The 25,158-nt window shown below is 42.5% G+C and overlaps 1 protein-coding gene across 1 annotated transcript in view; it reads left to right on the forward strand.

Annotated features, from left to right (window-relative positions):
- The first annotated feature begins 322 nt into the window (after positions 1-322).
- The window catches only part of MID2 (midline 2), an 80,461-nt gene continuing 55,625 nt past the window's right edge, over positions 323-25,158 (forward strand). The window contains exons 1-2 of the mRNA XM_047082111.1: positions 323-1,038; positions 14,480-14,575. Of these exons, the coding sequence (XP_046938067.1) occupies positions 379-1,038; positions 14,480-14,575 (756 nt within the window). The 5' untranslated portion in view covers positions 323-378. The remainder of the gene's footprint in view (positions 1,039-14,479; positions 14,576-25,158) is intronic.

Below are 25,158 nucleotides of genomic sequence, written 5' to 3' on the forward strand. Positions count from 1 at the left end.
ACGACAAGAGATTTCAGTGGATAATATGTGACTGGCATGGGCCAGTATTATGAGCTGGAATAGTAATGTCGACCAGTAAACCAGGACTCCGAGGTGGCCACTTGGTTCTCTTATTAGTGCAGGAAAATAAACTCAAGCATTTGTCAACCACAAGGTGTAAAGGGGAGAAAGGCTTTTTGATTAACGCCCAGATTGCATTGCTATTGCTCCAGCATCACTGAGGAATCTAGCATGTAAAGCCTCCATTGGTTAGTGTATAATTATGCTGCAACCACTTTTCCTTTGGAAATACTTAGTGACTCTTGCATTGTATTCCTTGCAGGTGAAAGCCCAGCCTCTGCGGTTCTTAATGCCTCAGCAGGATTATTTTCACTAAAGATGGAAACACTGGAGTCTGAATTGACCTGTCCAATCTGCCTAGAGTTGTTTGAAGACCCCCTTCTTCTCCCTTGTGCTCATAGCCTCTGCTTCAGCTGTGCCCATCGAATCTTGGTCTCGAGCTGCGGCTCTGGTGAATCCATTGAACCCATTACCGCTTTTCAGTGTCCAACGTGCAGGTATGTTATCTCGCTGAACCACCGGGGCCTGGACGGCCTCAAGAGGAATGTGACTCTGCAGAACATTATCGATCGCTTTCAGAAGGCTTCCGTCAGTGGGCCCAATTCCCCAAGTGAGAGCCGCCGGGAGAGGACTTACAGGCCCAGCACTGCCATGTCTAGTGAGCGAATTGCTTGCCAATTCTGTGAGCAGGACCCACCAAGGGATGCAGTGAAAACATGCATCACCTGTGAGGTCTCCTACTGTGACCGTTGCCTGCGGGCCACACACCCCAACAAGAAACCTTTCACCAGCCACCGCCTGGTGGAACCAGTGCCAGACACACATCTTCGAGGGATCACCTGCCTGGACCATGAAAATGAGAAAGTGAACATGTATTGTGTATCTGATGACCAATTGATCTGTGCCTTATGCAAACTGGTGGGACGTCACCGAGACCATCAGGTCGCGTCCCTGGATGACCGATTTGAGAAACTCAAGGTAAGGGATCTGGGACATATCCCTTACCCAACTTGGTCTCTTTACACACAGTTGTACAGTTAGCAAGCTCCCTAATAAAGCTAGGTCCACTTTTCCTATATGACAAGTAAATTCACTTCAAGTTGTTCTTGTGAGGAATAGCCTCTGCTCACTTGCAAGCTCTCGCTGGAACCTGTTTCGTCGGTTGCATAAACCTCCTTGCATTTATTCACCTCTGGCCAGTTCTGGAAGGGTTAGCCCCTGGCCTGCCACACCAGTAGTCTGTCCAGAGACACAATGCCCTCTCTCCTCTGTCAGTGACATATTGCACACTACATATCATGATCTTTCCACCTCTTCTTTTAAGTATGTGAGTACCTATGTAGGTGTGCTGTAATTAGCATATGTGCTGATATGCATGTGTACGGGTCTAGCAGCGGGAAGGTTGGGTGTGTGTCTGTGGAGGTGTGGGTGGAGGTGTCTGAGTGTATTTATATGGAGGTGAGAGATTTTTGTGGATGACAGCTGTGTATGTGTTTGCATGCTCAGTACAGTAAAGCAACAAATGTTTGGCATTGGCCGCTTGCAACAAATTGCCATCAAGCCCTTAACAGGGGGCTAATTCTAAGCCTGCCTTAAAAAAATCCAAAACAAAACACACAAACGGACAAAAAGGAACCTCAGTTTACCACGAAATCAGGAAGGATAATCAAGTATCAGACCTAAAAATTTAAGCCGAAGGCAATAAATATTTAATCCAGTACCAGATTTTGTGCCAATGTTCATTTTTGTGGGTTGCAGACTGAACCACTTGGTTGCATTCCCCGCCTTGGAAGTTCCTAGTCTTTCATTTGCATTCAGTGGACAGAGTTTAACGAAGCGGTTGTGCCACATGATATTTATGTGCAGGTCTCAGTGCCTATTTTGTAAAACCTTACTACTTCACATTGTTGTTAACAAATGTCAGCTCTGGCCAATTGTCTTTTTTTTTAAATTTTTAATGTTTATTTATTTTTGAGAGAGAGCAAGTGGGGAGGGGCAGAGAAAGAGGTAGATACAGAATCTGAAGCAGGCTCCAGGCTCTGAACTGTCAGCACAGAGCCCCACACAGGACTCAAACTCATGAACCACGAGGTCATTACCTGAGCTGAAGTCGGACACTTAACCAACTGAGCAACCCAGGTGCATCACCCCCCCAACCCCAGCCAATTGTCTTATTCCCATTACCTGCCTGCTGTGTGGTTTAACTTCTCTTAAGAAGGGAGCTATTTAGCAGAAATTCCAGAAAAGCAAAATGTTTAAATGACTGATAAAATTACTACCCCAAAATAGAGACTGGATATATAAGCCAGTTTGGAAGGAAGACCCAGATAGGATGGAAGGAGGGCAAGAAGGAAGCAGAGATTTTCCTCTTGTGATGCTCTGAAAAAGTCAGGGTAACTTGACTTCATAAAAACTTCATAAAAAGTTTATGAAGGGGGGTGCCTGAGTGCCTCAGTTGGTTAAGAGTCCGACTCTTGATTTCACCTCAGGTCATGGTCTCTGGTTCATGAGTTCGAGCCCTGCTGTCAGCACAGAGCCCGCTTGTGATTCTCTCTCTGCCCCACCCTCTCTCTCTCTTTCTCTTTCTCAAAATAAATAAATAAACTTAAAAAAATTGGTACAAATTTTATGAAGTTGGTGAAAGTAGCAATACTCAGAACAGGATATCTTTTCCCTTCTGTAATTTGTTGCAGGTAATATCGAGAGTAGTCACTTTGACAATGGTTTGTGCCTTTTTTGATTTTTATTTATATCTAATATTTACAAATTTGCACAAAGCTCAGTGTTTGTTGATTTCACTCAATGAGAATGATATTCTCATTCCAAAGCTGCAGAGAGGAATAATCTCATTGACTTCAGTTCTTAGAATCCTAAGATGCTAGGCCTTGCTCTTGGTCTAGCTGAAGCCTTCCACTTTAATGTGGTGTAAACTAAGACTTTGATAGACTAAGTGATTTGGTCAAAGTCACAGAATTGGAACTGGAACTCAGCTTCTAAACTCTGACCTAAGTATCCTTTCTACTGTGGCATGCTGCCTTTGTTTTGGACCTAAGTTTTGCCCATGAAATGTGATTTGAAACTTACCTTTATGCTCTGGCAATTGCACACTTCATGGGTCACAGATAATGATTAACAGCACTGGGGGAGGGGGAAGGACATACTGTATAAACTTACAGCCTCATAATGGTAAGAGATGGGGGTGGGGTTGCAGGAAGAGTGGAGGATATGGATGGAACAGTCTCTGCCAAATATTTGCAGGTGTTGGAACTATAATAAGGCATTGGCCTTGAGAAATACTCCAAACAGAAAAATCTGTATCCATATGTATGGTTGAGATAACAAAATACTGGAGAGAATAAGCCTGTATCTGCAGAACCCCAGCTTTTTGAAAACATCCGAAAACATGAAAACATTGGCTGACTGATTAGATACTTGGCACCATGCAGCTACGGCACTTAGTCTCCAGGCTGGGATGGAGCACAAAAGTATTTTACCAAAAAGATACTTTAGTCTGTAACTAATCAGAAAGTTTTGGAGAAAGAATGGCCAGATTTTGAATTGTTCCCCTTTAATTTTTTTAGGAAATGTGCAGAAAATTCTGATTATAAATTAAGTGGAAACTTCTTTTGCTCATGTTTGGACCGAGAGTGGAAACATATGAATCATTCCCAACTGTGTGGTTTGTTATGTTCTCTGGAACATCTTGGACTTTGGGGAGGGAGAGGTGGTATGTGCGTGTGTGCGTGTGTGTGTGCACGCACACGTGTGTGTGTGTGTGTGTGTGTGTGTGTGTGTGTGTTGGATGTGTGGGGATCACTCTAGTTTGGTGTCCAAGTATAAAAGGCTATTAGTTCTCCACATTAAGCAGAGAGGAAGCCTGACTTTTAGTGTCACATATACTCACTTTGTTAGGTTCATTTTAAGTTAGAAAAGCATTTAGGATTATCCCCTTAATCTGCTGGATTCTTCCCCAAGGAGAAAGGAAGTATGCTTGGGCATACTCTGCTGACCCTGAGGGGAGCACGAGAGTCCTACAGGCGAAGTGGAAAGGATGATAGTATATATATCTAGGGGTTTTATGTTCTGGCCAGTAAGTGAATTGCTATTTATTTGGTTTTTTCTTTAATGTTTATTCATTTTTGAGAGACAGAGAAAGACAGAGCACAAGTGGGGGATGGGCAGAGAGAGAGGGAGACACAGATTCCGAAGCAGGCTCCAGGCTCTGAGATGTCAGCACAGAGCCTGACGCAGGGCTTGAGCTCAAGAACTGCCAGATCGTGACCTGAGCCAAAGTCAGATGCTTAACTGACTGAGCCACCCAGGCACCCATAATTGCTCTTTATTTGTACTTTTTGGTTCTGGAGCTTCATTTTTGGCCTTTATAACCACCCTTTTTTGTACTAACCTCCCCGAGTTGGATTAGTGGTCTCTAGTATTTATTTGTTTGATAAAGAATAAACAAACTGTTATGTTATAAGATGAAAGGTCAGAATAACCAGAGGCCAGCCTGTCTTCTTAACATGTACTCAAAATGAATTAGAGGGTTTGGGATACTTAGTCTGGTTTATTATCCATATTTAGTTGTCCATTCTAACTATGTGTCCTTCAGAAGGCTACTTACTAGTGGTTCAATTAAATTCTTCAATTTCAAAGAATAATTTTGTTTGTGGCAGTTATTACAATAGTAAGGCCTATCAGAGTAATTATTTTCTCCATTACTTCTTTTCATTTACTATAAAAATGCTTCACGTATTAGAGTTTTCATTGTCACGAGTTTCTCCCCTTAGAAAAGATCAATGTTATTGCATTAGTAAGTGTTGACTTTCTAAAAAGAGGTCAGGTTTTAGTGGCTCTGTATTGATGACAGATCTCAACTGCTTATTCAAAGTCTTGTACCACTCGGTTCCTGTGCTGCCTATCTATCTTTCCCCGCTACCACTTTCAGACATGCTACCTTTATCTGCCCAGACTAGCCTCCTAACAGTCTGTTAGACATACCACTCATTCTCTTTTCTAACTCTTAACTTTGACTCATGCTCTTCTCTTGACCTGCTGAGGAATCCTACCTACTCTGTAGTTCTCAACTGAACCCCTACAAGGCCACTCCAACACACCCCAACGGTACCATACATTCTTTGAGGCCAGACATAATGTCTTTTATTTCTTCAGTATTCTTGCTGTCTTGCACACATAGTAAGTATATGCTCAAGAAATCCAAATGAATTAAATCTTTAAAATGGATCCACAGGAAGTATACCAGCGTCTCTAGCTTGCTTTAGATCTCATCTTGTAAGATGGAAATCTGTCTTGCCATTATGACTACTTTCGAAGTCTGAAAAGAATCTCCTGTGCACTACTGATAATGTTCAAAGCCAGAGTGTTAGTAAAAGTATGGCATGTCCTTAATTTTAAGTTCCTATTCATTTGAATTGCTGGATTTTCCAACTGCCTAACCCTATGGTGACATCTGTATAAATCAGATGTGATTATTCTAATTCTCTTTGAGAGTGATGTCTTCACATTTCCATGCCCACAGCCTGACAAAAATATAGCTGATGAAAACCAGGGGGGAATAGAGGAATTTCCTGAAAGGAATAAACAAGCACATTTTCTTTTTCTCATTACATTTCCACAAATTCATTACTACAAATAATTCTTAAATGCAGTTACATTTACATATCAGGGATCTTGTTATAAAATATGACCTGGCACTAGAGTAAGCTTTTTGTTATGGGAAAGTAAAACACACACACACACACAAACGCACACACACACGAAAAGAGAGGCTGAGACAGAGAGAACTAAAGATTGCTAGACAAAGAGAAGGGAGATATGAGACTTGGAGAGTGTTCAAAGGAAAGCCACAATGAGAGTTAAAAAGTTGGAAAATATGATATTCTAGAATCTTATCATAGTTGATTACTTGCTCTTCTTCCTACTCCATTGCTCTGTCATCCACCCACCCATTCTCACTCAGCCACTGCCTTCTCCCAGTCATTTTTCTGCTCACCCACTTGACACCCACTTCTGTCTGCCAAGACAGATGCCCTCTCAACTTATCTACCAATGGACATTTGACAGTTTCAGAACCAGCATGCTGATTCATATAAGAGAAAGAAATATCTTTATGAAAGCCTGGGTTGAGAGAGGGTGTATTTGCATACATATGTACGTGTCACCATACAGGAATGTATGTATTTTGCATGGTTGAGTGGCTGAGAATGACTGTGTTTGTATTTCTATGTATATCTATAAATGTGTTGTCACTGTGTGTGAGGCGGAGAGAGCGTCTGTGTTAATCTTCTGTGGGCATATCTGTGGATAAGTTGGGTATGAGGGAGCCATAAGTGTAAGGTCATGAGTATGTTCCCCCTAAGAAGGGGTATGGCCTCAGTAGAACCTATCCTGAGACTAAGGATCTCCCTGATAAATAAGCCATATCATAAGTCCTCATGATTATAAAAATCTTCAGTGAGGCCTGATTGGGTTACCATAGGTGAGGGAAAAAGTTTTTCCTCAATTTCACTCACTTAGGTACTGAGCCACTGTAGTGAAATATAGTATGAGCAAAGCATTTGAGTCCAGATTTGCACTCTCTTAAGATATGGTGGTGGACATGTATGTATGGGGGTAAGGGTAATATCTGTCATGGGTTTCTAAACTAGCTAAACTAGCCTTCAACTGACAATCATAAAATCATTCTTGCTTATAGATCTGGCTTCTCTGTGGTCTCTTAATTGTCCAAGACTTGCTCCCCATTACTATACTATATACAAATCTCTCTCTGTGTGTTTTTTGTGTGGCAGGGGGATAAAAATGCATTTATTCCATCTCTACTCAAACTGTGTGCTAACACACTCATCTGAATTCCTGTTCTTTTCCCTCCAGTAGTTATATTGATTACCTGGCTCTGTTCTCATAGAACATTTCTGTGTTGGAAGATGTTTTCTGTTGTTTTTCTATAGGTTTGAGAGCAAGCTTAGCAAGTGGATACTCCTATTATCTGTGCTGTTATCTCTCTGTTTTTGTTGTTTCTTTTGTCCCAAGTCTTTTCCTACCCAACATCTGCAAGGAGCTAACAACAATCATTAGTCTGAGCACAATTTACAAAATGTTGACTCAGAGACCAATTCCTGGGCAGATGAAAATCCTGTCTATTCTTATTGGGCAAAGGAACATATTACAGAAATATAAAATAGGTGAGGAAATAATTATTAAACCCAAAGAAGTGAATTTGAAAGGGGAAAATGTGATACTGACATACAAGTTCTTGAAGGTTGATATAATGAGGTAATGTCTTGTTCTTTATCTCCCCTGAAGACAGACCAGATAATAACTTAAACTGTAGCACCAGTGATCGAGGCCAGGGATTCATTCATTCATTTAACAAACAATCCATGAACACTCATTTTGTTTACTGAACACTTACACCATTCAAGTCATTGTGGTCAGAGCTGGGGACACAGGAAATGAGGCACAGTCCCTGCCTTGGGGAGCTTTGAACTTAGTAAGAGAGACAGAGAAGTACATCAGAAATTCCAAGGCAGCCTGATAAGTGCCATGACAGAGGTTTGCACGGGATGCTCTGAAGCAAAGAGGAAGAATCAGGGAAAGGAAGTCACTGAGCTCAAAACAGGGAACCAGGAATGAGTTTGTCAGAAAAGAGGGTCAGAATGGAGAGAGACTGAAGAACGAATTGACGGGACTTGGCCAATGACTGTGTGGTTACAGACGATGGAGAGAAAGAAGTAAAAAATGATTTTGGAGTAGGAGATGTCTTGAAGAACAGTGGGTCGGGGATAGAAATGGGGAAATTAGGGAGGGGCTGGCAGTTTGGGTGGGATGATTTGGCTTCAGATTTGAGTTTGATAAGATCGTGGGTCATCCAACATGCATTCACTCATCCAACATTTCGAGAACACCTATTACATGCCAAGTACCAGAAGGGATGTTGGGGTTATAGTGATAAAGAAAGCACAGTCCCAGCCCTGGTGGAGCTTTCAGCTTACTGTGGGGAGACAGATAGTTAAGGACACAGTTATAAGACAGTGTGGTGAGTTCTGGGACAGTGGAAGAACAAGGGATTGAGAGAGAGCACAGGAGGGACATCAAAAGAGACTTTGGGTAGGTTTTTGGATGCCCAGTTGGGGGACAGGGATGGAGTAAGGAGCCTCTGCTCCAGCAGAGAGAAAATAATTTGCTCAAATATCTGGAGGAGAGAAAGCACGGGATACTCTCAGAACCAAAAGGGCAAGTGTTGTAGAAGGAGTTGAAATTCAGGCCTTTGTGGTGGCGGAACGATCAGGGCTAGAGACATTAGATTGAATGCTTTTAGCATGGAGGTAGAGGCATGCAGTAGTGAGCTGAGTGAAGGCCCAGGACTGAGCCTTGCAGCACACTCAAGGTCTAGAAGGTAGACATGAAAGAAGAGCAGGTGAAGGAGAAAGAGGATGATGTATATGACAGGCAGGAACTGAAGAGGAACAGTTCAAGTAGAATACAATATTGAGGATTCCAGGAAAGCAGAGTTGGCTTTGGCTCACTATTCTGTTACCAAAGTAAACACTGGATTTAGTGTTTTCTTTTAGAAGGACCAAATAACAATATATGCTTTAATGCTAGAGATTTAACCATGCTGTGCACCTGAAAAGAGGGGGAAGAAACAAAATGCAGGATGGTCCATGTAACATTCCTGATAAGGGCCCTATGGGAGGCACGGGTCTTTAATGAATGACTTCAGAACATTCTGGAAAAAAGAGGGATGGCTACCTGGTTCACCTGGCTTGAGGACCAGTCTCGTCATTCTCTAACAAACCTCAAGTAGAGTAGACCTTGTACATCCAGTATATCACCTGGATCCTATTCTGGGACATAGCCCCATGCCTGTATAACAGCAAATACATGTTTGGGGATGGAAGACACTCCAGCATAAGGGTGTGGGCTTCAGTTGGTGGACCAGATGGTGTGTTCTGCTGTTGAAAGGCCATATGTAATTGATACATAAAGTGACAGACTGAAGCGAAAGCAAAGTGAGTATTTTAAGACAAGCAGTTAAAAAAAGAAAGCAGAATGTGACCCCAAAAATGTGCTAAGATTTTTGGCTACTGGCTTTTGGAATATCTGGGAACATCAGTGAGCAGACAGGATGTCAGAAAAAGAGCATGTCGATAAATAGTAATGGGGTCATTGGCTCAGATCATCTTTTTTTTTAAATCACAGCAGGATTCTTTTATTTTTTTTTTAACGTTTATTTATTAGTGAAAGACAGAGAGAGTCAGAGCGTGAGCAGAGGACGGCAGAGGGAGAGGGAGAGGGAGAGGGAGACACAGAATCTGAAGCAGGCTCCAGGCTCTGAGCTGTCAGCACAGAGCCCGACGCAGGGCTTGAACTCACAAACCGCGAGATCATGACCGGAGCCGAAGTCGGACGCCCAACCTACTGAGCCACCCAGGCGCCCCATCAGATCATTTTTAAAGATGACGTTGTCTTTTGCGGATTGGGGAAGGCTCCAGTTTGGGGTACATTGGCCTTTATTCCCTTCCCTCCTCCCCCTGCCTCTCCCAAAGTTCAATTCCCACATCAAAACAGTTGGGATCTTGTGTAGACTTAAATAATGTTCCCCTGGTACCTTTTAGAAAGCCAAAGACTCTACAGGCATTTGGTGGCAATACTATATGTTTAAATAGAACAGACAGAAAGCTTCACCCCCTTTTTAAGCTTTGAGACTTGCTGTGGCAGGTAGGTGTGTGTAAGTGTGCTCATGTATGTGTGAGCACGTATGCCTTCACAGAGCATGACAGGTGGCGATCATGGTCGAGAGTGCGTGCCACCAGGGGAATCTCTGGCTTTCATGAAGAGGCAGTGTTTTGCCTCTTGGTTTCTTGAGGGAGCCAATGGGAAAGTTAATCTGAAACAACCTGTGTCTAAAGAAATGAAAAAAAAAATCCCAGCAATTATCCCATTTCTTTTTATGGGATGCTGTCTGGAAGAATAGCCTGAGCCTGGTTTCTCAGAATCGGGAAACATTTTCCTCTTTGTGAAGGGTATAACAGAACACAAAGAGGTCAAGTGTATATGAGACAAATGAAGTGGAAACTGGATAAAAATGGAATCCGTGTTGACCGCCAGTTTAGCTAACTTGGGCCTTTTAAAACCTCAATTATGCAAATCAGCCAAATATTCCCCTCACGTTGTGCCATTGAGATGCGTGTACAGTTTTGTGAAAGCTGTAATGATGGAGTCATCCGGAGGTGAAGAGGATCTTAGTTTCATAGTGCAAATGGCTTCTCTAACTCTCACACAGGGGAAGCACAGAAGGACCCAGAGGTAACCTCCTGCAGCAGGAAATGGGAACTTCATCCTGCTCCCCTGCCAACCTCCCGTCCCCATTTCCTCCCAGCAGATATCTCCATTCCAACATCCCCTGCCACTTTGGCGCTCTCTTTTGTCATGGTTCAACTGTTCTAGAAAGCCACACTAAACTAGGCCTGGACACAGGGAGCCTGGCCCAGTGATTAACTGGACGACACAAGAGAAGAGCAAAACAAACCAATTTTTAAAAGCCAAACACAACACAACCACGAAGAGTCATGTTTAGTTTTACATATAGAGACTATATAATCTCACACACACACACACACACGCACGCACGCACACACACGCACACACAGAGGCACATGCATGCCCACACAAACACATACATATGTGTACTCTCTTGGTCTGCCCCACCAGAGGATAGGCAAGATAATTACTTGGCTAAATCAATGAAATGACTCAAGCCTAAAGTGGCCCAGAATTTCTAGTTCTAAGTGATTTGTCAGTGCTAGGCATGATAAGGAAGGGTGAGGAAATAGACTGCATAATTGTATCAATTCTCTGCTTCCCTTTGCATATGTTCATTATTGAGAATCAATTTCAGTTTGAGAGGAGGCTTTAATTCCTTGTAAATGAATAGGAAGTGAGTAAATAAATGTTCAGGGTTTTCCTCAAATTATGTCTCGTAATGTAAGAAAACAGTGGCAAAAAGCCATCAACAGATGGTGTTTTCATTAGCCAGAGATTTATTTTTTCAAAGCATTTTCATATTAATGAAGTAAGGTTGAAATTAGAGTCATCTTGTCAGTTCTAGTTCTGTGTTGTTAAAATGTGCTGGTGTTCTACAAATTGCTAGGAGGCCAGAGCAAAATAACCATTTGCCACAATTTTGTGACAGTAACCCAAGGTCCATAGTCTAACCAGACCCCAAATTATGCTTTCAGCCCTAATTTTTATTTTCAGTGGCTTCACAGAAACTGTGAGTCTCCATTCTGGGCCATAAATGAGGAACACACGGATCTTAGTCCTGTTCTGTACTATGAATTATTTATAGGAAGTTTGTTTCATGACAAGCGTTGCAACAGGTTGCATGTACTTGTTAGAAAACATTTTCCCCATGGAATCCTAAGTTTGAATGGAAACGCAATACAGTTTGAAACATGACTTTCTAATACTGTGTCTGCTCCGACTTCATCAATCTACATTACATTTACCTAATATGCCAATCTAGTCGATGGTGATACATGGGTTTTCCATTGATCTAGGAATCGGGACCACTGTGCTAGTGGAAGTCATAAACTGATCGAGCCCATTACCAATGCCCACTCTCTAACCTAAGCTGGACCCTTTCATCAGACCGTAGCTCTATCTTATTCACACTCAGCCAAATTTTTGAAGAGGAGTCCAGACTGGTAGCCTCCACATCGTCACTGCTGACGTACTCCCTAACTCTGCATTTTGGCATTTGCTTCCAACACTCTACTGAAACTCCTTTTTCAGAGGTCACCCGTGGCTTCTAATGACCATATCCAACTGCCTTTTACTAGTCCTCATATTTCTTGCACTCTCTGCATGTTTGACAGTGACAGATCCCTTCTTGAAACATGTTTCTCTCGATTATCCTCTCAGCTTGGCCCAGACTTGCATTACCAACTGCCTTGAATATTGCAGCATCCTCTTAACCAGCGTCCCTGGCCTTAGTTTCAGTCTGTCCCACATATTGCTGATACGTTGATCTCATAAACACGGCCCTGATTATGTCATTGTCTTACTCAAAAGCCTTTGGGAAGTCCCCACTGCTAAAAAATAAAAGGAGGTACAAATTCCTTACCTAGGCATTCAAGACCTTCAAAACAGGACCTCCACCTCCATTTCCGACCTTGTCCCCCACTACTCTCTTGTACCCTCTCTTCTAGCCCAAGTCAACTTCTCTTCCCTGAACATGTCCTTATACTTAATTCTCTTTTACTCATGTTATTCCTTGTGCCTGGAACACCCTGTCCCCCTCCATCTCTGTTAGAATCCCACTTATCCTTCAAGACCCACCTTAATGTCACCTCCTCTTTCTCTTTGAATTCACTGCACCTTCAACAGAGTAGGTACTCATTACTTTTTGTTGTATTAAATCTCTGAACTACTGCCATTTCTTTTTTTTTCTTGTGATATCTACTTATCTTAGAGATCATGCCCAAACCAACAATTGCTGCCCTTCTTTTTCCCTTCTCCATTCTCTTTGCCCTTGCTAAGGAGAAGGCCACGGATTGAGATGGTTGTGGAGTTAAAGAGGGCCAGAGGAGAAACCATGCCCAAGCCACGAACAATGGAATAAATGGGGAAAAATCATTTCCATGGGAATAAAGCCAAAGAAACTAATAGAAATCTGGCAAGAGGGAAGCGAAGATTAAGCTGGTTCTCATAATCTGGTTTGAGAACAAGTGAGATCAGACTGCCCATCGTAGAAATACATATATCCATGGGAATACATTCTCTGGGATGGACTCCTGGGACAGTGCCAAGAATACTAAGGAGCCACAGCTACTTAGTAGACAAGAAAGGGGCCAAGTACATGAGTCCTCTCCCCCTTCCCCCACTTCCCTTTGCTTCTCCCTCCATTCCCTTGTATCGAAAACATGAACTTTGAACAATTACAAACCAAAGGAGCCATGGAGACCGTGATGAAGCAATGTACACAACCAAGGGAAGGAATGTTAGCAGAGGAAGGGCCAAGAAGTTGGGGTATTTGGAACAGACTTTGTGGGGGTGTTGGGATGGTGAGTGAGAGAGGAGTGGATTTTGGGACTAGTCCTAAAGGAGAAGCAGCCACCAAAGCTGAAGACTTGGGAATGGGAAGGAATATAAAAGCCCATTATCAACCAAGAGTAAAGAACATTGTGTTTTTTTCACATAAGGAAGGGCCAAAGAAGAGGAGCTATGAGATACAATGCTTGATTTTTTTAAATTAAAAAATATTTAAAACGTTTATTTTTGAGAGAGTGAGAGAGAGAGAGAGAACATGGGCAAGGGACGGGGCAGAGAGAGAGGGAGACACAGAATCCTAAGCAGGCTCCAGGCTTTGAACTGTCAGCACAGAGCCGGCGTGGGACTCAAACTCACAAACCATGACATCATGACCTGAGCCGAAGTCAGATGCTCAACTGACTGAGTCACCCAGGCACCCCTAAATTTTTTTAATGTTTATTTTTGAGAGAGAGAGAGAGAGAGAGAGAGAATGGGGGAGTGACAGAGAGAGAGGGAGACATAAAATCTGAAGCAGGCTCCAGGCTCTGAGCTGTAAGCACAGAGCCCAGTGCGAGGCTCGAACTGAGCCTAAGTTGGAAGCTTAACCAACTGAGCCACCAAGGTGCCCCATACAATGCTCGATCTTGATGAATCTCACACTTAATTAAAGTACAGTCTTTTTTTCCCCTGAAGGAACCTACTGATAAATCTAAAATGGTTTCAATAAAAAGACAAAAAAATCACAAATACTTGGAAAAAGCTGTGGCTGAGGCAAGAGACCTGGGTTCTAGTCCCAGCTTTGTCACATACTAATTATAGAACTATGAAGGACACTTTACCCCCATTCTGAAGCTCAGTTCTCATCTGTAAAATGCTGACATATCCTACCTCATGGATTGTTATGGTTATTAAATGGTATATATGAAATCGCCTAGCATAATGTCTGGCAAGTACTGATTGTTCAATAAATTATAGTTCCCTTTGTCTACTCATCTGTAAAAGAGAGAATAATACCTATTCTTATGCCACACTGTTACTATGAAGGCAAAATACTATAAATACTTTAAAAAGTTAAAAATATTATAGAAAACATAAAGTTGCCTTAATATCATGAAATTCTACATCCACGAAGTCATGAATGTCATCTTTTTTCCAATAATGAGAGCCTGGAGCAAAAAAGGTACAGTGTAGTTAATTAGCACCTAGAACAATGCTTGGCCCATAGCAAGTGCTCAGTGAATCTTTGAATGTTTGTCAATTGACCAAATGACTTCCACATAATGTTGGTTCTCCAGCTCATTGAACATTTCTTATTTTTTCCCCTCTTCCCTGTTTCCCTCTGGCTTCATACTCTCTGCGATGACAGCAAACTCTGGAGATGAACCTCACCAACCTGGTTAAGCGCAACAGTGAACTAGAAAATCAAATGGCCAAACTAATACAGATCTGCCAGCAAGTTGAGGTACGTAACAGAAACATTTGCATTTCCTTCAGAGGACCTGGATCAGGTGGTCAGTTGGGGGGCAGTTGAGTTCTGTCAGAGTGTAGCTCAGCCATTTGGAGTGAAAGACTGAATGGCAGTTCTGGGGAAGTCTCATTCCTTTAGGATGCTTGTTCCAAGAAAAGGGGCAGATAGATATTATTTACACAAAAATAGATATGTGGTGGCGATGGATTGGGGAGACAGAACTTCTTTCCAAGCGGCAGGCAATAGGAGAATCCAACATGAGGTGTGTTTCTTCTTTCATCAATTATGGACATCTTAGCCCCCTAAAGAGATCTCTGAGGTGTCACAGGGGATCTGGGAATCCTGGGTCCTTGGTGTAGGGTGAGGTTTGTTCTGTGCAATATTGTGTCCGCGACAGTATTATCAAGACTGCTCCTCCTCTTCCTAGCCTCTCCTCCCTTTGTCCCCACACACCTCATTTGGTCCTCACTCATCACCTTGCCACTTACTCTTGTCATCAACAAATAAGATCTATGTTCAAGTTGTCTATGAATTATAAAGTGTCATACAAGTATAAGGTTTTCAAAACTTGTTATATCAATATCTACATCAATAGAGCAGAGCTCTATTGTGATATCTACATCAATAGAGCAGAGCTTCCAAGAGGAGTCTTTTCATAAGTGGATGTAATAAAAGAAAGATGTTATTTCTCCCTCTTTCTCAAGAGCATGGAACTTCAGCTGTAGCATTTGGTTTTGTGTTGATTTTGTTAAAGAGGCAATGGTAGGGCTTAAAGTCTAAACAGGGTTGGGTAAAATGTTATAGGACCCCTTCTGGGCAGTGACAAGATAAAAATATTTCTAATTCTATTTACAACCTGATAGTCTAGTTCTAATCTTACTCATGTGACAGATAAATGTAATGGTTCAAGTTAAATCCCACCTAGGGATTTATATTTAAGAGAGTATGAGACTCTTGTTGCGAGAAGAATCTTATATGAGTAACCACTCTTGATTGTTTGGATTTCTTAAAGTATTGCATTTCTTAAAAAAACTTTTTTAAATATTGGGGCGCCTGGGTGTCTCAGCCGGTTGAGCCTCTGACTCTTGACTTTGGCTCAGGTCATGATCTCACAGATTGTGGGTTCCAGCCCTGTGTCAGGCTCTGCACTGACAGCGTGGAGCCTGCTTGGGTTTCTGTCTCCCTCTCTCTTTTCCTCTTTCCTGCTTACTCTCTACCTCTTTCTCAAAAAATAAATAAAAATACAAAAAAAATTAAAAACAATTTTTTAACGTTTATTTTTGAGAGACAGAGCATGAGCAGGGGAGGGGCAGAGAGAGAGGGAGACACAGAATCCGAAGCAGATTGCAGGCTCTGAGCTGTCAGCACAGAGCCCGATGTGGGACTCAAACTCACAAACTGTGAGATCATGACCCAAGCTGAAGTCGGACACTTAACCAACTGAGCCACCCAGGCACCCCTAAAGGACTGCATTTCTTAAAGTGGGGTGTACTTGGATGATGAGCATATCATGGCAATTTAATCCCTGCTGGGCACTCCCATTTGTGGAAGAGAGTGGCGCTATGTGGAGGGTACATAGGATACCAGGTGCGAGATTGTGGAATATCGTGGGAAATTTAGGGAGAAGCCCAAGGAATGGAAAGAAAGAATCGAACATAAGTTGCAAAGCTGGCTTCTAGACTTGACTCTGCCATTAACTGATAGTATGAATTTGAGTAAATCATTTAGCTTCTCAGCTTCAGTGTTCTTACCTGCAAAATAAGAGCTTGAACTGACTACATGACCTTTGATGTGTCTTCCAGACTTCACAGGTCATGATTCTGTGAATGGTTACTTTCTTTATACTCTTCTTTTGCTCTTTGATTTCATCCTTTACAAGTGGGGAGAAACAAAACAGAAGGCATTTCAGAGTGCTTTTCAGCTAGTCAGAATCCCTCTGTGTTCCACTCAATCAAAGCTCCTGATTATGCTGCTAGATTACAGTATGAGAAACCCACACTGGTGGAGAGACAAGGAATCATTGTAAGCAGGAGACAAGATAAGGAATCCCTTGGCTTAGAATTTTCAATGATTGAGGGCAGGGTAATGGCTAATAGTGAATAAAATGTGGTTAGAAATTATAATTATCACCTTCCTCATTCTCATCAAAAAGACTATTAAGTACAGTGTCTGAGTTGTAGTCAAATTAGCCAGGTAAGCAGTTTATTCTCATTGCTTATTCATCCTAAGACCTCTCTAACATCTTATCATCCCGCCCCTGGGAAGTGTATCACTCTGACCAGCCTCACCCAAACATAGCCCTGTTGTGGCCTTTCCCAGCCCACTGCACCCATCAAACCTCTGTATGCAGGGCCCCAATCTTTTCATGTAGCAAGGAGCTAGTCTCATAAAACAATGCATCATTGTGTTAATAGAGAACTACTCATTCTGGCCCCTCTAGGTAAAAGTGATGTTTTAACAGTGCCTTGTTTGAGCCTTCAGGAGATGACACAAGAGCTGCCAAATGGGAGGGAAGAGCAGCCCCATGATGAAACAGCAGAGGAGGTGATTAAGAAGCTCCCTTAGGGATGCTTGTTAAATCCATTGTATAGGCCTCTGTCTGTTCTGGCACACGAAATGTATTACTAATGTGTATTTACGCACAGCATTGTGCTGGGTGCAAAGAAAAGAGCACAGGCACAGTGTCTGCCCTCAGAAGGCTTACACGCTGCACACATCCACCCTGATACAGATATACATGTGCAGGAAATATAGATAATGGAATAAAATGTCAACTGACAGTTGGCAAAGAACCATGACATACTGCATTATATGTTGAGGGTGAGAGTGTATGTCGGGACTTGACTCCATTGGCTCTCCAGTTTTAGGATTCTGTCTTTGACAGGAACCGTTCAGGATGGTTTATGGAAGAGCGCGGCTGGGCTCTGACATCATCCCTTCTGAAAGGTTAGGAATGTGCCCTAAACTGGCTCCTAATAATAGGGTGAATCCAGGGTACTCATTATACTCATTCAGCACAGAACCTGTGTGTCCAGGAGGCTTTGGAACAAGGCCTGGGATTAGAAATGCAGTTAAAGAAGGGACTTGAGACTCCATAAATGCTTGTAAATAGTTTCCAAAATGAAATAAATAGTAGGATACCGTCTGCCATGAGAACTGGACACTAAAGGATGATTTGAGTTTTTTGCATCTTATCTAATCCAGATTTATCTATAGGGAATGACTATATTCACAGAGCAAAGCAGACCTTTCACTTAGGGTGGGGATGGACAATACAAGCTAAGGCACTTCTGAGAAAACTGGAAGAGGCTATTTTCCTGCCAAACCTGTTCCTCTTCCTTATTGTCTGCAAATATTTTTGTCACAGACTGACTTTTCATAAAGGGGCCATAAATACTGCCTCTCTCTCTCAGTTCTCTCTCCTTGTTCTCTATTCTCCTCAAAAGTAAACAAAGCTGCACTCTTCCTATTATTACAGAAACAGAGATTAGGATCACCGCAGATTTTTTTGCTGAACTCTTCAGCAATTCAGCTTGTTCCCGTCACAGCCCAGCCTTCAGAATTCAGGGGATAGGCAGTTGGAAAATATTTTTTATTTTGGTTGGGACTGGAGAGCCCCGGAAGGAGGTAGAAGCAGAAAGAAGACTCCTTTAATCTGGTTAAGGGAGGGCATGCTTCGACTTTGCTCCTCTGGCCACTTGATCTCTATATATAGTTCTTTGTCCTGTCTCATCAGGCATCCTTTGTTGACATTGCCAAAGGAAATCTCTGTTTAATGCATAGCCAAGGGAAAATGTATACCAACAGATGAATATTTCCTCTTGGCTTCCAAGACTGCACCGTTTTGTGAATAACAAGCATTCCTGAAAACATCGAGGGGAAGAAAAATAGTTAAATACTTAGTAATCAATCAGTCAACAACAAAGTGTTTCTGCAGCAGATACTGCATACTCAGTGTGGTGGGCAATTTGGGAACTATAAAAGAAACATATGCTGTTGATGGCCTCCAGGAACTTTGGAGTCCAGCTAGGGAAAACACTGTGTCTCTCAAGCAAGCGACATGTGTATGGGGAGTACAAATGAATGCAATGTAGGCTTTCCACTTTTACTTATTTAGTCTTGTCGGTAACTTCTGGGCACTGAGCATATGAAAGCACTTTCCTGGAGATTTTGTGTGCGCCCTGTTTTCCTCCCCTCTGGAACTGCTGCAGCACAACGGGTTAGTCTATCCCAGGAGCTCCATGGGAAGATTGATTTCTTTCTGGCCCTTCCCAAGCCTTTTCAAGGAGCTGGGGGGCTTTCCTTAGTTGAGGGGAATTTCAGCTTTCTGTCTTGCCCCCAGCTCTTAGCTTCAGTACCTTTCAGAAGACTTACTGTGGGTGGCTTGGGTGGCTTGGTTACTTGAGTGGCTTACTGTTTGTACTGTGTACTGCAAGGGCATTTGGTTTGGGAAGGGCAAGAATAAATGCCTGACTGCTTTTCCAAGCATAAAAACAGGTGGCTTTTTTCCCCAGGAATTGATTTTTAAGAACCCCACTTCTATGGATTTCAGTAGATGGTCCTTTAGTGTTTTAGAGTGGTCAAGCTAGACGAGAGAATCAAATCTAAATCATTAAAGCACAAATCTGTTGTTGGAAGACTCTTCTCCAAGCCCCAAGGCCATGACAAAATTAAGCAGTGAATAGAGTGAACTAAGTGTAATCAGGGGAAATTTCATAGAGAAAATGCATTTTAGCCGAAGATTTAAGGAGGGAAAATAAAGTACTCCCTCTGCTGAGACAGTGTTTCATATGGGCAAAATGGTCTGCTATGCTCTGAGTGTATGCTAGGTGGATAGAGATAAATAGGAAATGGTCCTTGCCCTCAACTCAGGGAACTGACCTGGCAGGTAAATTGTCAAATATAGTGTCAAGTGATAATTATTGTAATGAAAGCAAAGTGCAAGATGACAAGCTAGCCTAGAGAAAGAAACACCTAAGTCTGCCCGAGGGACTTAGGAAAGAAAATAGGGTGAAATAAAAATGGAGTTCTCTTGAAATAGGAGGAGAATTTTCCCAACAAAAATGAGGTGAGGTAGTGAAGGGGACCACGGTCAAGAACACAGAAGGGTAAAGAGTACAGAGATATGCAGGGCACCATTACAAGTTTGCTTCAGCCAGAATGTGCAATGTGAGGACCATCGCAAGAGATGAGTGTGGAGAAGTAGCTAGGGCCTAGATAATGAAGGACCTTGTAGGCCATGCATAGGTATTTGGACTTTATCCTGAAGACTCTGGGGAGCCATGGAAGGATTTAAAGCAGGCCTTATCTATAACTGGATAAGGCCTGCACTTCAGGATTGCTCTGGCTGTAGTATGGTGGATAGAGCAAGGGTCAAGGGTCAAAAGTGAAGGCAAAGAGACCAACCAGTTAGGTGGCTTTTACTGATACAGGGAGAGACAAAGACCCAACCTAAGGCAGTGGTAGTAGGGTTAGGGAGGAGGGGATACATTCAAAACATTTGTGGGAGGTAGAATCAATATTACTTGGTGATCAGTTAGATGCAATGGGTGAAGGGGTGAGAAAATAGTAGGATGATCCCCACGTTTCTGGCTTGGGTCACTGAATGGGTGTGTCGCCTTTTAACTAAGTTATGGAGTACAGATGGAGTTAATTTTCTTTTTCCTTAAAAAAAATTTTTTAACATTTATTTATTTTTGAGAGACACAGAGAGACAGAGCATGAGTAGGGGAGGGGCAGAGAAGAGAGGAAGACATAGAATCCAAAGCAGGTTCCAGGCTCTGAGCTGTCAGCACGGAACCCAACGTGGGGCTCGAACTCACAGACCTTGAGATCATGACCTGAGCTGAAGTTGGACGCTTAACCTGAGCCACCCAGGTGCCCCTCTTTTTATTTTTTAAAGGTTTTATTTTAAAGTAATCTCCATACCCAACGTGGGGCTCAAACTCACAACCCCAAAATCAAGAGTCTCACACTCTACCAACTGAGCCAGCCAGGCACCCCAAGATGGAGTTCTTTTTAGACATGAGAGGTTTATTGCGCTGTGGGTCAGACAGGCAGGTAAGTAAGTGGGCAGCTGGCTTGCTGGATCTGGAGGTCAGGAGAGAGGTCTGGGAAAGTGATAAAGACCTAGGACTCGTGAGCACCGAAGTGGCACATAAAGCCATGCAGAATGTGTAGAACGAGAAGACCCAGGACAGATCAGCCCGATTGTCACTCAGAATACAACAACAGACTCATCAATCAATGGCTTTATGTACCGTGTTTTGCAAGTTGCATATTATTGTTGTCTGTGGTCTGGGTGAGGACAGATGTCCATCTATGTTGTGCAAGTGTGTGTCCATGTGGGAATGGCATTGTGTGTATCTAGAATGGTATTTGCACATGCCTTTCTTTGTGGTGATAAGCTTTCCATAGAGCACACACGTGCTCTTATGTGCCTTTGCACATGCTATGTATTGGTCTGTTTCATAGGTGGCTGCCTGGGTGTTCATCTCGTGTGTGTGTGTGTGTGTGTGTGTGTGTAGGAGATATTATAAAGAGGGTATATGTGGAAAGAAGAATGTATGTCTAGAGAGAGAACTGGTGTTTAAAGTGGGTCGTGAGGACATCTTTGACCTCTATATTTGCCCTCAGAGGGTTCTTTTCGAGCCTGTGGTATTTTCTCCATACAGGAGAAACCAGGATGCAACTGGAGGAGATTGCCCTGTTTCCAATCAGAAGTGTTGTCTCTTGTGTTTAGAGCAGGTTTCCCCTGTCTTCTCCTCTACTTCCCAGGCCTGTTCCAGCTTCTCCTTAGCAACATCAAAGGCACAAACCAGTCACTGGCTTTGGAATAATTTCTAAACTAATCAAACATTAGCTACAAAAAAATTGCATTTTATCAATGGGAGTCCATGTCATATAAGAGCACAACATTGCACCTTTAGCTCCTCCACTCCCCCACTGCATCCGAGTAATTGTGCTCCTGCACAAATCAGCAGATGCCTGAGTGCACGAAGATGTCTTCTTAGAAACATGTCAGATGGAGGGGCAATCACAGGGCATGAGGAGGATTGGAGAAGGTGAGAGGACAAGGCAGGAAAGGAGTCCAATGGTAGATGGTGAGAGAGTATGTGAAAAAGAAAGGGAAAACAATCCCAATGTGCCAGTTTACTCTCAAGTGCACACACAACAGAGTTCTTGCCAAATTTGTGAGGGTGTTCTAGCATCTGAAGAGCTCTGAATTTTCTGGCCTCCTGGGGCTATTCTGGGGTTCTGATTGCCACCCAGTCATCAGCCCAGAAACCTGAACTATTTTAGGATTCCATTGGCTTTCGAATGAAATGGAATTTATGTTTTTTTTTTTTTAATTTTTTTTTTCAACGTTTATTTATTTTTTTGGGACAGAGAGAGACAGAGCATGAACGGGGGAGGGGCAGAGAGAGAGGGAGACACAGAATCGGAAACAGGCTCCAGGCTCCGAGCCATCAGCCCAGAGCCTGACGCGGGGCTCGAACTCACAGACCGCGAGATCGTGACCTGGCTGAAGTCGGACGCTTAACCGACTGCGCCACCCAGGCGCCCCTGGAATTTATGTTTTATTGGTAGTGCAGAAAGAACATTTACATTGAAGGAGTAAAACACAAAAATCTGATCTCACACATGAGTAGGCAAATTGTATATTGTCTGCATGCCAGGGAGTAGAATTAAACATCTTCATGCTTTCACACTCCATTTGTCAAAAACAGGTTATTGGCAGCAAACCATCTGAAGAAAACCACTGACCTACAGTGAGCACTGCCGAGTCCCATGCTTAATGCTAACCTACTGTATAGCTGCAAATGCAGTGACACACCATTAGTCCAGTAGGCAAAAGCAAATGGTATTCCTAGGGTTTTGCTGTTCATTATTTATGTTTTTTTAATGTTTATTTATATTTGAGAGAGAGACAGAGCATGAGTTGGGGAGGGGCAGAGAGATGGAGACAGAATCTGAAGCAGGCTCCAGGCTCCAAGCTGTCAGCATAAAGCCCAACTCAGGGCTCGAACCCACAGGCAGTGAAATCATGACCTGAGCCGAATTTGGATGCTTAACCCACTGAGCCACCCAGGCGCCCCCTTTTTAAAATTTTTTTAATGTTTATTAATTTTTGGGAGAGCATGAGCAGGGGAGGGGCAGAGAGAGAAGGAGACACAGAATCCAAAGCAGGCTCCAGGCTCCGAACTGTCAGCACAGAGCCCGACATGGGGCTCAAACTCACGAGTCATGAGATCATGACCTGAGCCGAAGTCAGATGCTTAACTGACTGAACTACCTAGTGCCCCATCCCCTTTTATTTATGGTCATTTGAGCAATAGAGAGTCAGTAAAACCTATGTCCCTTTTTCCTTTGTGAACCTTTATCAGAAAGTATTTATTAAACTCCACTGTGTGCTTAGCATTGTTTCTTTTTTTTTTTATATGAAATTTATTGACAAATTGGTTTCCATACAACACCCAGTGCTCATCCCAAAAGGTGCCCTCCTCAATACCCATCACCCACCCTCCCCTCCCTCCCACCCCCCATCAACCCTCAGTTTGTTCTCAGTTTTTAACAGTCTCTTATGCTTTGGCTCTCTCCCACTCTAACGTCCTTTTTTTTTTTTTTTTCCTTCCCCTCCCCCATGGGTTCCTGTTAAGTTTCTCAGGATCCACATAAGAGTGAAACCATATGGTATCTGTCTTTCTCTGTATGGCTTATTTCACTTAGCATCACACTCTCCAGTTCCATCCACGTTGCTACAAAAGGCCATATTTCATTTTTTCTCATTGCCACGTAGTATTCCATTGTGTATATAAACCACAATTTCTTTATCCATTCATCACTTGATGGACATTTAGGCTCTTTCCATAATTTGGCTATTGTTGAGAGTGCTGCTATGCAAATTGGTGCAGCCGCTCTGGAAAGCAGTGTGGAGGTTCCTCAGAAAATTAAAAATAGACCTACCCTATGACCCAGCAATAGCACTGCTAGGAATTTACCCAAGGGATACAGGAGTACTTAGCATTGTTTCAAGTGCTCCAGGAACTAGAGGAGGTATGTATGTCACTATCTTTGTCTTCAAGGACATTGTAGTCTAGGTGGAAAGCATAACTAACAGTATGAAGCAGCAGTAAGCAATACAAAAGAAAATGGTTGAGTGCTAAATTGTGTGAGACCAACTTGAAGTGCTGTAAGAGTTCAGAGGATCAGGAGGTTGAAGAAAGCTAACGTTGTCATCACTGTCCTCAATAGCTGACATTTACTGACACTTCATATGTGCTAGCCATTGTGCTATGCACTTCACATGCATTATCTCATTTAATCCTCTCAGCTACCTCTGAGATAGGTACTGTTGTTATCCATGTTTTTTTTCAGATGAGGAAATTCAGATAACTAAGTGACTTATCCAAGGGATGTGATGAGACCCGAGATTTAGAGAGGCAAGGAGGGACCTGATCCCTAAAGACCTTAAGAGTCATGTTAAGAAGTTTGGAATTCATCCCCAGGTCAGAGGGTAGCCAATTAAAAGTCAGTATGAAGCCATTTTTAAGTACGGGAACAGTGTGTTTTTAAAGAGATTTTGCTGTCTGGCTGCTGAATTAAGAACACACTCAGAAGATTTAAGACCAAAGAGACAGGGACCAGTTAGGGGACTATTGTAGCACAGCGGCTGGTATACAGTAGGCACTCAATGCACATTTGTTGGGTGGATGGATAGTTAGATGGGTGGATGGGTGGATTAATTTTAAGGAACAAATTCTGGTGGACAGAACTAGTGAAGTAACAATAAAGGATAGAAAGGGATAGATTTGAGTTATAGTTAGGAAGTAAAATGTATGGGATTTGATGATTAATTGGAAATAGGGGATGAGAAAGAGAAGTTAGAATGATGCCCAGGATTTCTGAGGGGCCAGTGGTGCCATTCATTCATTCAGGGAACACCAGAGAAGAATCAGGTCTCAAGGAAAAGGATATGGGAAGGAGATGTGTTCGGTTTTGGAAACACTGAGTTCATGGTGCCTTGGTTATGCAAATGAAGATGTCACTGAGCAGTTAGATATGTGGGTCTAAATTTCAGGATAGGGGTTTGGGATGGAGGTAAGGATAAGCAAGGCAAATGAAGATCTTTTTGGGGTGATGGAATTATTCTAAAGTTGGATTGTGGTAATGATTACACAGTTTCATAATTTACCAATAATCATTGAATCATCCCCTTAAAACAGATGCACTTTATGGTATGTTAATTATATCTCAACAAGCATTTTAAAAATTAAAAAAAAAAGATAAGCAAGGCACTGCCATATAGGTGGTATTGGGACCTTAGAAATGGATGAGATCACCTAAGAGAGTTCACGTGTTAGAACTCTCTGAATATACTGGCATTTAAGGCAGAAATGTTGGAGTGATCAGAAGGATAACCAGAAGAATTTGTGTCATGGAACCCGAGGGAAGAGAGTGTAGTATTTACAGAAGATTTAAATGGATGATCTCTTTCATTTTAATGATAGGAGAGACATAAATATCTTTACTTGCCAACAGGAAGGAGCCATTTGACAGGGAGAAGTTGAATGAAG

This window comes from Lynx rufus, unplaced genomic scaffold, assembly GCF_022079265.1.
Source record: "Lynx rufus isolate CCGP_SWC_20201006 ecotype Redwood Valley unplaced genomic scaffold, mLynRuf1.p SCAF_19, whole genome shotgun sequence".
Taxonomy (NCBI): Eukaryota; Metazoa; Chordata; class Mammalia; order Carnivora; family Felidae; genus Lynx; species Lynx rufus.